Here is a 13283-nt window from a genome sequence, read left to right on the forward strand (position 1 = left end):
TCTAAGCCAGGCACCTCAACTCCCTTCAGGGACCATGCCAAGGCTTCTACAGGAACACATTTTGTTCCTTCCATGGACAGTGGTTTTCCTGGGAAGACTGGCTTGCTCCAGCAAAGTTCCCAAGGCTCTGAACAAGCCCAGAGGGGGAACCTGCCATATTTTCTAGCCAAACTCATTGCCCCTTTGCTTGCCAAAATGCCAAATTGGTTTGTCCTATTTAGCCAGAGTTTGCCTGGGTTCCCACTTCTGATATGAAGAGGTCAATGCAGCCAGACACCTTTATTATTACATGAAATATTGCAGCAGCTTTTGAGAACCATCTGCCTTGACATTTACACAAGAATATTGGACAAATGCCCATTGCTCGACAGGCTGGATCTTTGTGAGGTCATACATAAAAATTAATGTATTGATCATGGCAGAGGAAGCTGAAATTTAATATTCATGAGGCAGCATTTCCTACAGTTAATTTGAAAGTCAAACAGGCCAGGCTGTCTCTGGCACTTAGGCTCCACTCATTAATGCAGTTACCTAGCACAGGTTCCTCCTAAACCACCTACTGACATGGGACAGGGGTACAGCACTTAGGAACAGCTAAACATCACAGAACTCCTCAGGGCGAACTTTCATTCCAGCAACCATCAGCTCTTTCTCACTGGAGCTCCAAAGATGGACAAACAGCAGGATTTTCTGCTCTAAAGCTTTTAAATGCTTTGTTTTCAGTTTCTTCCTTTCTCCCAGCATCATTCATCCATTTGTATCTGTGGCAATTTTAAATGTAAAGTTAATTACTCTCAGAATTCATTTATTAATTGAATCTGGTAAATGCATCTTCACTAAATTAACCACTCTCATTTTCCTCAAACAAGCTGCTATAGCAAAAGATTTTGGTTTCTAACTAGTTAACACACATCTTGTTTTTCCTCAGCTCACATTCCCTTTTAAACACTTGGGGATGCTTCAGTGACAAAGAATCGATTTTCTTTAAACTTTTGCCTGTCATTTCAATTAGCCTAACATGCCAGAGACTTTGATTACACAAGAATAAAAAAAGGCAGCTTTGTCAGCAAAGAGAAGATTAAACAATTGAAATAAGAAATATTTAAAGGAATGTCACCTTGTCACATATTGGCCTGTGCATGTGCCAGTATAAAACATAAACTGCTGTTCAATCTTAGAAGCAGGAACATGCTTGCTCAAGGGATTTTTTTCCCTAATTGCTATTTTTCTTCAGCTTATAGATGATGGGTTAATTTTTCTTCTGCCTTTAGCTCACTGTCTAAGAAGGAGAGACAGAGATCAGTCTCTGAAAGCCAGCAAGGGCTGTGAAGAATAAAATGAAATCAGAGTCCTTTATCAGGATGCAGTCAATGTACTTCCCCAACCAGGCAATGGCAGGAGATGCTGAGGATGAGCTGGTGCAGGAAACATCACTTTCCTCTGCAACTTGAGCCCTATTGGTGTGCATTTCTTGGTACACTTTGAAGCAGCATGCCATCTCCTGGCCCTTCTGACTCCTTTAAAGCACAATTTAATAGGTAATGTGCATAAACTCTGATCCCTCTGCCTTCTATTTTTAATTGCCCGTTCTTAATACAAGCTGGGAAAAATTCAGAAGAGTGCTATAGAAAAAAAATACATTTCTAACAGTTTTCCAAGCAGTTAGGGAGTTTCCCAAACAAGGAGTTAAGGCAAGAGGTAGTATTTACTGTGGGCTGGAAGGTTATTTAGTGAAAGGTAGCCTGCACCTTGCTTACAGCTGGTTCCACACAACTTCTGATTAGATAAGTGAGCTACAATTCTCTATCTCTGTTCTCTGCAAGTTGCAGGAAACCTGGAAGTGAACTGGGAAAGCCATATAGAGACTTTAAGGACATGAGTGAAAAGGAAGAGACAGCCCAAGCTTGTGGTGTGTGTTGTGAAGTAAGAGCATATACAAGTTGGTTACCTGTGTATTGGCTGCCTCATGCTGAAAATTAAACATAACCATAAATATAAATATAAATATAAATATAAATATAAATATAAATATAAATATAAATATAAATATAAATATAAATATAAATATAAATTATATATACTACCCAGAGTGGGGTGTGTGTTTGCACTCCAAATTTTAGGTAGAAAATATGGCATCATCTAAAAATAGAGCTGAAAGGACTCTGAGAGATCACCTGAGTCTATCTTTCTTCTTCAAACCAGGTTCATCTGTGTCTGCACAATTTCAAACAGATGTTTCCCCAACCTGATTTTGAAGACTTACAATAAAAGGAGATTTTGCAATTCCCTAGGCTGCACAATCTATTCCACTGCTTGACTAATCTCATGATTAGAAATAGGGTTTTTTTAATCTAGCTTGAGTTTCCTGCTGCAGTTTCAACCCATAGCTTCTTTTCTAGTCCATTAGGAACATGAAGAATAGATTATTACCTTGATCTTTGCACCAGTCTTTAATCTACATGAAGTTTTATCATTCCTTTCCCCACCAGTACCCTTATCTTTTTACAACTAAATAACTCTGGTGCTTTCAACATTGTCCAGAAATCCCATTTTCTCAATCAGTTTCTCTAATAATATCTTCTGTTATCCTTCAGACTGTCTAAAGATGGTCCATAGCTTTCTCACTGTTTCCAAACCTGCACTCAACAATTCCAGGGATTCTCATTTGGCTTTTCAGGACAGGGTTATAAAGGCTGTTAACGTTCATCTTGGGAGGCACAATAACCTCAAAATCCTCTTCCAAAGAATCAACAGAATTGCTCTCTACACAGTACTTTTGCAGTTGGTTATTCAGGGTACCCATTTTCTTGCTAAATTTTATCCAATTTTTTTCCAGACCAATTTCCCAGTTCATCAAGACCTGCCTGAATTGTGCTTCTGTCTTCTGTGTACATGCAATCCCTCTCAGCCTGGTATTCCCTGCTAATTTAATAGGCAGCCTCTCTATTTCATTAGCCAGGTCAGTAATGGAGCCACTGAGCAGAGAGGGCTCAGGAGAGACACTGAGGCTGCTCCCTCCTGCCCACAACAAGGAGCCACTGGATTTTTTTGCAGCCTCCCACAGAACAGCACTGAGTTTGTTCCATCTGGCCTGAGTTAAATCAGTGAAATGGTGTTTGCATAGCTGGGTCTCTCTCAGCAAACATCCCTCCTCTGGGCTCAGCTCCACTGCTAGATGGGAGAGAGCCAGGCAGTGAGTGGAGCACTCCATCCCAGTGATCCACTCTGATTTTAACTCAGTTTTGTGGTGCTCTCAATAGCTCTTTTCAAAACAATTCTGCTTTGGAGGGGCTCATGATAAGCAGTGCAGGCTGACATCAGTCACCATCACATCCTGCTGGGGCCAGGGGCTGCTCCTTGGGCCCTGTTTCATCACTGCTACAGACGAGGCCTAGAAGAGGCACTGAGCCTCGTTAATAATTAAAGTAAGTCTTCAATTCTGCGTGAAAACCACAATGATCTCCATCTTTTTGTACAGCTCCATCACAGAAGTGTCTGCCTTTCCCTTCCTCAGGCATTGCTGCTCCTGGAAACCACAGAATCATCGAGGCTGGAGGAGAACTTCAAGTCCCACCATCACCCAGCAGCACCAGCGCCACCCCAAACCCTGTCCCCAAGGGCCACATCCAGATCCTCCTGAGCACTCCCACAGACAGTGAACTCTCTAAAGATTTGGAAGTCTGCCTGAGGTCACAAATTGTGCTTTTCTTGAGGACTGTTGGCTTTGGCCTTCCTTTCACAGATGGACAGACTCACAAAGCTCCAAATAACCACTGATCCTGGACCATGGTCTCCAGTGTGTGTCTTGGCTGCCACTTTGGTCTAACAATGGTTTCTGTTCAGGTGTTGGCTCATGTTTTGAAAGGTGGCATCTGTTTTTCACTCAGCATTATTGAAGGCAACTGTTGGAAACAGAAGCTGTTCACAAAACTGAATGCAGCTGCCATCTAACACTGTAACTCCAAACCTCCCTGGGTAGATCACTTCAAGGCCTGACCACTCTTTCAGTGAAATTTCCATTTCCAATATCCAATCTGAACCTCCTCAAGTGCAACTTTAGGCCATTTCTGCTCATCTTTTTACTCTGGACATGGCAGAACAGACCGACCCTTGCTAAAACCTCCTTTCAGGGAGTTGTAGAGAACAATGAGGTCCCTCCTGAACCTTCTTTTCTCCAGACTGAAGAACCCCAGTGCCCTCAGCTGCTGCTCCTAAGATTTGTTTTCCAGACCCTTCCCAGGACACACTCCACCACTTCAAGGTCCTTTTGCGATGTGAGAGGCCAAAAACTCCACACAGAACTCCAGGGGCAGAGAGTATTGAGATGTTTTATTCTAAAAATCACATTTTAGAGTCTCCTGGACTCACAAGTTATCCAGTACTGGGAGCTGCACCAAGTTGTTTCTACCTGGAAGCGAAGTGGGGTAATAAAAAAATCAATGTCTGTATTTATAGAGAATGAACTTCAAGCTCTGCATCCCTGAGAAGAACAGACAGAGCACTGCTGTGGCCTCTCAGTGAACTCCCTAAAGATGTGAAAGTCTGCCTGAGGTCACAAATTGTACTTTTCTCGAGGACTCCTGGCTTTTGCCTTCCTTTCACAGATGGACAGACTCACAAAGCTCCAAATAACCACTGAACCTGGACCATGGTTTCCAGTAAGGCTCTTGGCTTCCTCTTTGGTCTAACAATGGTTTCTGTTCAGGTGTTGGCTCATGATTTGAAAGGTGGCATCTGTTTTTCACTCAGCATTACTGAAGGTAACTGTTGGAAACAGAGGCTGTGCACAAAAGTGAATGCAGCTGCCATCTAACATTGTAACTTTATTTTTTTTCCACCTTACTTGTGGAATTAAAATGTTAGAAAGTTTCAGATGAAATTTTGGGAAGATCAGAGGCAGCTCCCTGCCTTCCCACTGGCAGGAAAATCCTGCTAATCCAAAGAATCCCAGAATCCCTAAGGCTGGAAAAGCCCTGCCAGCCTATGCAGTGCCAGCTGTGCCCCATGGGCACCTTGTCCCCAGCCCAGAGCACTCAGTGCCACCTGCAGGGGACACCTGCAGGGCTGGGCACTGCAAAGCTCCCTGGGCAGCCCCTGCCAAGGCCTGAGCACCCCTTCCATGACAAAATTCTTCCTGATATCCAACCTGAACCTTTCCTGGTACAGTTTGAGGTCACTTCCCTCTTGTCCTCAGAGCAGAGCCTGACCCCCACCTGGCTCTTCCCTCCCGCCAGGGAGTTGTGGAGAGCCAGAAAGTCCCCCCTGAGCCTCCTTTTCTCCAGGATAAACACCTGGAACTCCCTCAGCTGCTCCTGAATTCTCATTTCCAGGTACCAGAGCTGGAAGTAAACCCACTGTCTGGACTTCCAGGTAGCTCACTTGGGGTCCACCACCTGCCTGTCCCTTTGGAGCACCTCCTGGAGAGTCCCTGAGCCTCCTGAGGAGGGAAGCAGCCCGTGGTGTCATGGGCTGGCGACCACAGGAAGGTCAGGACACCAAGGACTGATTGTCAGAGTGTATTGATATCCCTGGGTGTGAGACGAGGTGGTGAGACAAGAAGGGAGGTTTATGAAAAAATCAATATCAAATTTGTTTTGGTAGGGCTTTACAAGGAGACCTTTTAAAAATCATATAAACCAGCACATCTTCAGAATCAATTTATACTCTGTCACATCCCCTCCTGAGGTCTGCTCTCTGACAAAAATAAGAGAGGTAAAAAATGTAAAGTTGACAAAGCAATTAAAATAATGAATGCACTGTGTTTGGGAGTTGGCACCAAAGATGTGAAACAACGACAAAAAGGCTAAAAATAGAACGTGTGGTATATTAAATAGACACATTTTAAATACTGTCCAATATAAGGTTTTAAAATAACTCCCAAATTATGCACTATTTCTATGCTAAATAAAGCACAGAGGAATTAATAAGCATAAATATCTTCACACTGTAAAAAGTGCAATATAGATACAGTGATAAACACTGCTTGTAATACACAAATCAATGAACATATATTTAAAATTCAACCTTACAGAATCTGCTGACTCTAGATAAACTTCTGTTCAACAGTAACTTTATCCACTTAGCCAACTTCTGCCAGCTACTTCTCCCTTTTTTCCAAGAAACCTTCAGCATCATTCTAATCACTGAAAGTTCTTCAGGATTTAACAACGAATAATTTCTGCCTTATAACGGCATCAACTCTATTTTCCAAAGTTTTCTTTTATCCAAGTCTTTAATCTGGAGAGGAAATGAGGATCAGAAAGTGTGATGCAAACCCAAAGCTGGAATTTAGACACATCCTATGCAAAATCAAGACAAAACTTGTGTCTGCCTGAAAGAATTGAGTGGAAAACACCTGGATGATGGGAATTTATGACAGCTGATTGTTTTAAGATCTAGGTTAAGATAATTGTATATACTTCCACATCTAGTTTATGTTGCTGGTTTAAGATAAGCATGTATACTTTCTCAAGACTAAGCAAAGAGAAGGGAAATTTTCAGAAGGAGATTTATCCAGTTTATTACAGACATCGAGCTTCTTCCCTTAATGAAAGGAAATCCTTGATGACCCCAGAATAAGTATTTGTGACTCTATTCAAGGTGACTGAAGTCAGATTAATTAAATACCACTTAGAGTCTGTGAATTACAGACCAAGAGCAGCAATTACTCTCCTCTTCCACACAGCAACCCTAGAGACTCCTCTGTATGCTGGTTAAATAATATCATATATTTTCCCTTAGTGGGTTTAAATAAAAGCAAAAGAATGAAACAAATCTAGAAGTTTAACAGGCTTAAGAATATGTTTCTCACAGTAAAATAAGCAAATCAAAAGGATCAGTATTTGTCTGCCTCAGATGTTGGTAAGTTTCCAGTACTGATCATGTTTTCACGTAACTTCACTTGGGTTCTCAAGTTTTGACTTGGGCTTTGGCCAAATATAAGATCATTCCTCTCTTCTCCATCACTGCTTTGCACCTCTTCATCTACCACCTATTACAAATAGAACTGTTTCACAGAAATATTTCCAGGCCAACATGAATCTTTGCAGGGCTTTCAGCTTTTGGATCTTTCTACGCCCTTTGGAGAAGCCCAGAAATGTAGATCACAGTTTTCAAAGACTCTTTCCAACTCAGGTACCTGGGGTTGACTGTAGGGTTTGCACTATGAGATAATTCCTAACCATTGCCTCTATTTCAGCACTGGGGTCTGCTTTGTGCCATGGTTCCTCATCCAGATAATCCAGTTTAGCATCACAGCTTCATCTGGGATCTTTGCAGGAATATTCTCACTCCATTCATCTCATTCAACACTTCTGGAATTTCTTCTCCTTCCAGTCCTCAGGCTTCTGGTCCTTTGAGACCTCAGTCAAAGGTGGGTTTGAGAGACAAATCATCTCCCAGCAGAATCCCACGGGTAAGCAGCAGTTTCATTAACCAACATTTCAAAACTACTGTCAGAATTAAAGACCAGAGAATAAACTGGTTCTTTTTATACGAAATCTAGAGTTTTAAATATATACCTGTATGCTTTACAAATTTCTGTCATATTTGCCAATCTCTGGGTCCTTGTGCTAGGAAGTAAGGTAATGAGCGGAGAAAATACAGACCAGCAAAATCATTTGGGTGTCAATAAAGAGTATGGCATCCCCAATCAGAAATACACATATCAAAGTCTATTTTGATTTGTTGATTAGGAAAGTGTGCTCATTATGGTTGCTGTTGCTGTTTGGGTTTTGCTGATCTGCTGGTGGGTCACTCACTAATAGCAGCAAACACATTAAACAGGATTTTCCTGCTGTTTCCAGCAAAGCAGGTCATTAATTTGTGCATCACTCTATGCTTCCTCCATAGAAAGCCTGGAGATTAATGGAAAGGAGTCATGTAAGTAGGAGTGCACTATAAAAGGATAATAAATGGAGACCATTCTCCTTTCTCAGTGATTTTCCTTTTCAGGACACAGTAAGTTTCTTGTCTTTCCTCCACTCATGTGGAACTCTCACTCTGTTAAGATGTGAAATAAGGTGACCTCACTCCCACTCTCTGATTTCCTGATAGTGAGAGCTAAAAGCAGAATTTGTTTGGGAGACTGTGCATAGAAAGTGCTGAGATGGAAAAGACAAAGAGTCCTGCCAGTGGCCTAAAATATCATACAAGTTTTATAGGAGACTTTTAAATTATGAGACATCTTGGTATCAATTTAATGTGTCTCTTTTCCTCCAAGGGTTGCACATTAACTCTACCACTGTCTGGTTTCCCTTGTTGTATACAGATTTTGAGCAACTTTTCCAGTATTAAACGTCCTTGTTATAATAAAATTGAGGTTGGAAGGTTCCTCTGGAGGTCACCCAGTCCAACCCCCTTCCCAAAGCAAGTTTAATTGCATCCAGTTGCTCAAGGACAGGTCTAGTGAAGTCTTGAAGATTTCCACATGTGGAGATGCCACAATCTGGGCCCCAGCTTCAATATTTGACCAGGATCTCATGGTAATACTTTTCTCCAGCTGATCAGAATTTCCCATATCAAAAATTCCCTGTCCTTGTGCATAGGCACTTTCTCATCCTTTCCTGTATCAAGAAATCCTGATCCTTAATCTTCCTTCTCCTGCCCTCAGCACTCTCCTGCTTCTTTAGGAGATCCTTTTTACCTGTTCTGAGATCAAAGTTTCCCAGGCTGGCTAACCTGTGTGTCACAGCCACCTTTTCCAGACACTTTCTGACATCTAAATTTTATTTAATCTAATCCCATTGATTCTTCCTTAAGCATTGTACTGACCTGAATGCAACAAGAGGTCGGTGGTTGTTTTTAGGGAGGTTTTTTTGTCTTTTTTTTCTTCAGAAAACCCCCAAATCTCCTTTTCTGTTGCACTTGAAAAGCCCAGGCAGTGCACATGTACAGCTCAAGCAGCCTCCTGAGGAAGGAGATAAATTCAGCAGGAACTGAACCAGCCTAATTTCTGTGCTAGGATTCAAACTGTGCTCCCTGTGGGTGCCACCATGGGGGAAAATCCCCCTGCCAGGGTGGGACAGCAGTGGCAGAACTTCCCTGAGACCTGGGCGGGAGGAGTGCCACGAGCATCCTGCTGGTGCAATGGGAATCATCACTCTTAGAAGGAATCTGGCCACCACGGGACCTTTACAGGTGGCTAAGAAGTCAGATCCTACCAAAAGTTGGACATGGACATGGTAGGAAGTGGGGAGAAGCAAGAACATAGCCTGTGAGTTAGCACAAAGGATAATTTTTCTAACTTAAATTCTGCCACATTCTGTTTCCTATATTTGAAGAATGGAGGATCCATGAAGTCTCATATTTCTGTAGGTTTTTTTCCTACATTTTCAGAATAAAAAAGAGAAAGTTTTGCCTAATTATGCCTGTAGATTACTATAGACACAACAATTAAACAGTGTGAAATTGGATCCTTGCTTGCCCTTTATCTTGGCCAGAGAACAGACTGCAGTGGAGAATCTTTCCATTTTTCACACATTAATCATATTTGTGGTTTGAAACATCCCAGGCAAATACTGTCCTTAGGGCTCAAAATATTTAAAGAGGAAATGCTTTTTGTTCTATACAGAGGCAGCAGAAGTCTTAAAAGCTTCTGCCTTTGCAAAGCAAACTGAATAGTGCAAGAGGCAGCAAATCTTCATTTTATAATATGTCAGGCTTGTATAAGTGTTATGTTTGTAATAAAAATATGCACAATACGACCAACAGAGTTAATTATTTTTCCTGTTGGTGACTTAAGCACCAAAGCAGTGTTTTTGTGTAAAGGACTGTTGTTAACCTGTCCAAAGTCTATTGCATGGACTTGTTCTCAGCAATAAAATACAACCTGCCAGGAATGCAGCCTCCCCATAAATTTACCTTTACCCCAGTCCCTTTCTCTTTCTATTCACTGATGCCTGAAAACTGAGTTTGCCTTTCTGCTTGAATAGCAGACTTTTAGCAAAGTTCTTTTGCAGCCAGGGCTGTGACTGATGGATGAAGTTTTTAGGGCTCCATACCTGCAGCTACAGCACTTGCTACTTATGGTGGCAGAGGAGATGATAAAGACACAGGTCTTTTATTTATTCTCCTCCTCACCCTAATTTAAGGCCTCTCCCTCTGTCAGCTACTTGTCTCTGCCAGCAGTGAATCAAACAAGAACCTCCCTGGATATATTAAGTGTATCTGCACAGCAGTGCTGGCATTTGAGCAGCTCTGCAGCAGGCTTGATTCACTGCAAAGCAGCTCTGAATAAAACAGCTTTTTTAGCTCACAATCCATCTCAGAATAAAAGATAACAAAGCATTTTTTGTTAGAAATAAAGCTGAGGGAGCGCGTCCTATATTAAATATGTCCTGAGAGGTTGCATTTGTTTAAAAATGTCCAACTTGGTTTCTGGAAACTGAGCCCCCAGTGTGATCCCTGCCTCACTCAGCACACAGGGCTGCTACAGAAGATCTCTGCAAGCCCCAGCTCCTGCTGATCTGCAGAGCAATGGGACAGGGACCCATAGATACACGTTGAACATATTTATACACATATCTGTGTGGGCACATATGTATTTCTATGTACACACACTTGCATGAAGGTAACAGCAGGAGAATGGAATCACAGAATGGTTTGGGCTGGAAGGGACATTAAAGATCATCTGTCCTGGGGGCAGGGACACCTTTCAGAACTATCCATGCACACATCAGCAATTAATAAAAAGCACAAAAACCTCCATATGCCTCTACCTGGGGTTAAGGTATGGTTCCATGATGGTTCATACATACCCCTGCATAATGAACACCACAAAAATACAGCAGTGAGATTCTGTTCAGGCCAAAAGCAGCAAGAAAAAGCAACTGTTCTTGTCATTGTCCATCTCTGAAGTGCTCCAAAAGGTAACCATAAAATGGGAAGTTTTGTCTGTGAGAGACTCACATGGTGGAGAATAATGTTTTTAGCTGAGGATGCTTATTTTCTTGGGGATGTAAATATAGGAAGAAACGTTGCTAGCAAAGCCCCAGGAAGCAGCACTGCAGCTTTGTGCATGGAAAGCATGTGGAGAAGGCAGCAGCACCATCTGGTGTTCTCTCCAAGCCCCCAGAGAAGTTCCTGATCCCCACTCAGAACTGTCCTCTAAATTCTGACCTCTTTAGCCCACTGAGTGCCATAGAAATGTATGAACTGTGGTGGAAAATCTCCAGATCGTTTACATTTAAAAGTGTGCTAAAGAGGGTTTGGTTTGCTGCAATTATGAAATTAATGGATTTAGGAGAGAGTAATCCCAAAACATAAATCAGAGAATCACATAATGGTTTGGGTTGGAAAGGATCTAAAAGATCACCTTGTTCCAACCCCCTGTCTTGGGGAAAGGGAAATTTCCCCATGCCTGAAGCACTTTTGGAAATTTCTGGAACAATATTTTCCTTTCCTATCAAACCAAGATTGCATTTTTTACCTTTGGTGGGAAGTCCTGCTTAAAACTGAAATCCAGACCTTGGATATAACCTAAATCCAAACCTCAGATATAAAATAAATAAGTATCCTTTTCAATCCACATGAAAATAAATATACATGGGTATTTAGAGAGAGCAACTGGCCCTTGTGCTTAAAGATTGCTGAATTTCTTTGTGATTCAGACAGGAAGAAAGATAACCTGACACTCCATCAAATTTCCTCCTGTCACTTTCTCAGCGAGTAAAAGCACATAGAGCTAGACTGGGCAAATATTCCAGGCATAAATAAGCCTATTCACAAGCAAATATGTTTGTTTGTAAGTCATTATGTTCCTTCACACATGAATACTCAAGGCAAAAAGGCAGGAACTTAGATGGAAGCAGGGTAAATGAATACACGCCTCCAGCTGCAACGGGGCTCCTGCAGCTGCTGCTGGAAGATGCAACTTGTTATATTCTAAACCAACCAAACCTTGGAAAATACTCCACTTCAAGTGTATATTTTGAAATTATTTGTGCAATAGGTTTTGAACAAAAACCTGACAAGTGGAATAAACCAAACTCCACTCTCACTTCTCTCTGTAGCTCCAGGATCTCCTTTTGACCTTGCTCAGGGTGAGCAAAGGGCAGGAGAGGAAGCAGCAGGGAGAAGATCAAGGAGTGGTATCTGCAAATGCTGTGTGTGAGCCCTGCAGAGAGGGGCTGTGGCACTTACTGTGGGGTAGGGGTGGGAGCAGAACACGGTGTATTTCCTGATGATGCCGTTCAGCTTCAGGGGAGGCAGCCAGGACACAAAAACCGTGGAGGCCGAGGCGGCAGCTGCTTTAACTCCAGCAGGAGGACCTGGAACTGGAGAAGCAAAGAGTGTTAGAGTGGCCCAAGGCAGATATTCCATCATCCCAGAGTAACAGAGGAGTTAAGAGGAAAAGGGGAGTGTGCTGCTTTGGTGGCCGTGCCCCCATGGCTGAGATGGACACTCTGTGTTAAGGGAGCATGCCAGGGAGAAGGTTTGGGGGAGAAACTCTTCTTCAGAGGGTCCCAAAGCAGAACCTGCCACTGATGGTTAAACTTTTGTGAAGTATCCCCTCCAGCCTGTATAAAATCACAGAATGAACCCAAGAATGGTTTGGGTTGGAAGGGAACTTAAGTATCTTCCAAACCCCTGCCATGGGCAGAGACACCTTTCACTAGACCAGGTTCCCCAGAGCTCCATCCATCCTGGCCTTGGACACTTCCAGGGATGGGGCATCCACTGAAAAACCTGTGTCAGGGCCTCACCTCCCTCACAGTAAAGAACTTCTTCCCCAGATCCAACCTAAATTTCCCCTTTCAGTTTGAATCCAAATGCAAACGTGAAAATATCTTGTCTGTGGTCACAGAAATTGCCAAACAACACTTTATAATAAACGGCCAGCTTTGAACACACAACCCATGCCAAAGTGTTATAAATAATGCTCATGTGGACAGTTTAACGGACATCCAGAGCAGAGGTGTGAATTTAATGAAGTGAAGGGTAAATGAGCAGTTTGCACTGCCTGATGTGACCCATGGCCAGTGAGTGCCACGATGTGTGAGCAGACATCTCCCCTCTCAGAGCCCTTGTCCCTCGCCCTGCCCTCAGCAGCTCACGCCTCTCTCTGGCTCTGCAGAATATCTATTTCTCTAATTACAGCAGCTACATAATAGATAGTAATACAAAGTTATCGCAGAGAAATAGCTAAAAACCCCCAAACCTCCTGCTTAAAACCAGTGGAAAAAGCTTCAGCTCAGAAATGCTAAAATCTGGCTGTGTAATGTTAACTACATCCCTTTGCAGCCCTGCATGTTGGGAAAGGTTTTGATTTCATGAACATATGC

At 42.5% G+C, this 13283-nt stretch overlaps 1 protein-coding gene across 2 annotated transcripts in view; it reads right to left on the reverse strand.

Annotated features, from left to right (window-relative positions):
- DSCAM (DS cell adhesion molecule) overlaps nt 1-13283 on the reverse strand; it is a 471096-nt gene that overhangs the window by 68189 nt on the left and 389624 nt on the right. For both annotated transcript variants that reach the window (XM_036381451.2, XM_036381468.2), the window contains exon 20: nt 12142-12275. In XM_036381451.2, the coding sequence (XP_036237344.1) occupies nt 12142-12275 (134 nt within the window). The remainder of the gene's footprint in view (nt 1-12141; nt 12276-13283) is intronic.

Source organism: Molothrus ater, chromosome 2 (genome assembly GCF_012460135.2).
Source record: "Molothrus ater isolate BHLD 08-10-18 breed brown headed cowbird chromosome 2, BPBGC_Mater_1.1, whole genome shotgun sequence".
In the NCBI taxonomy this organism is placed as follows: Eukaryota; Metazoa; Chordata; class Aves; order Passeriformes; family Icteridae; genus Molothrus; species Molothrus ater.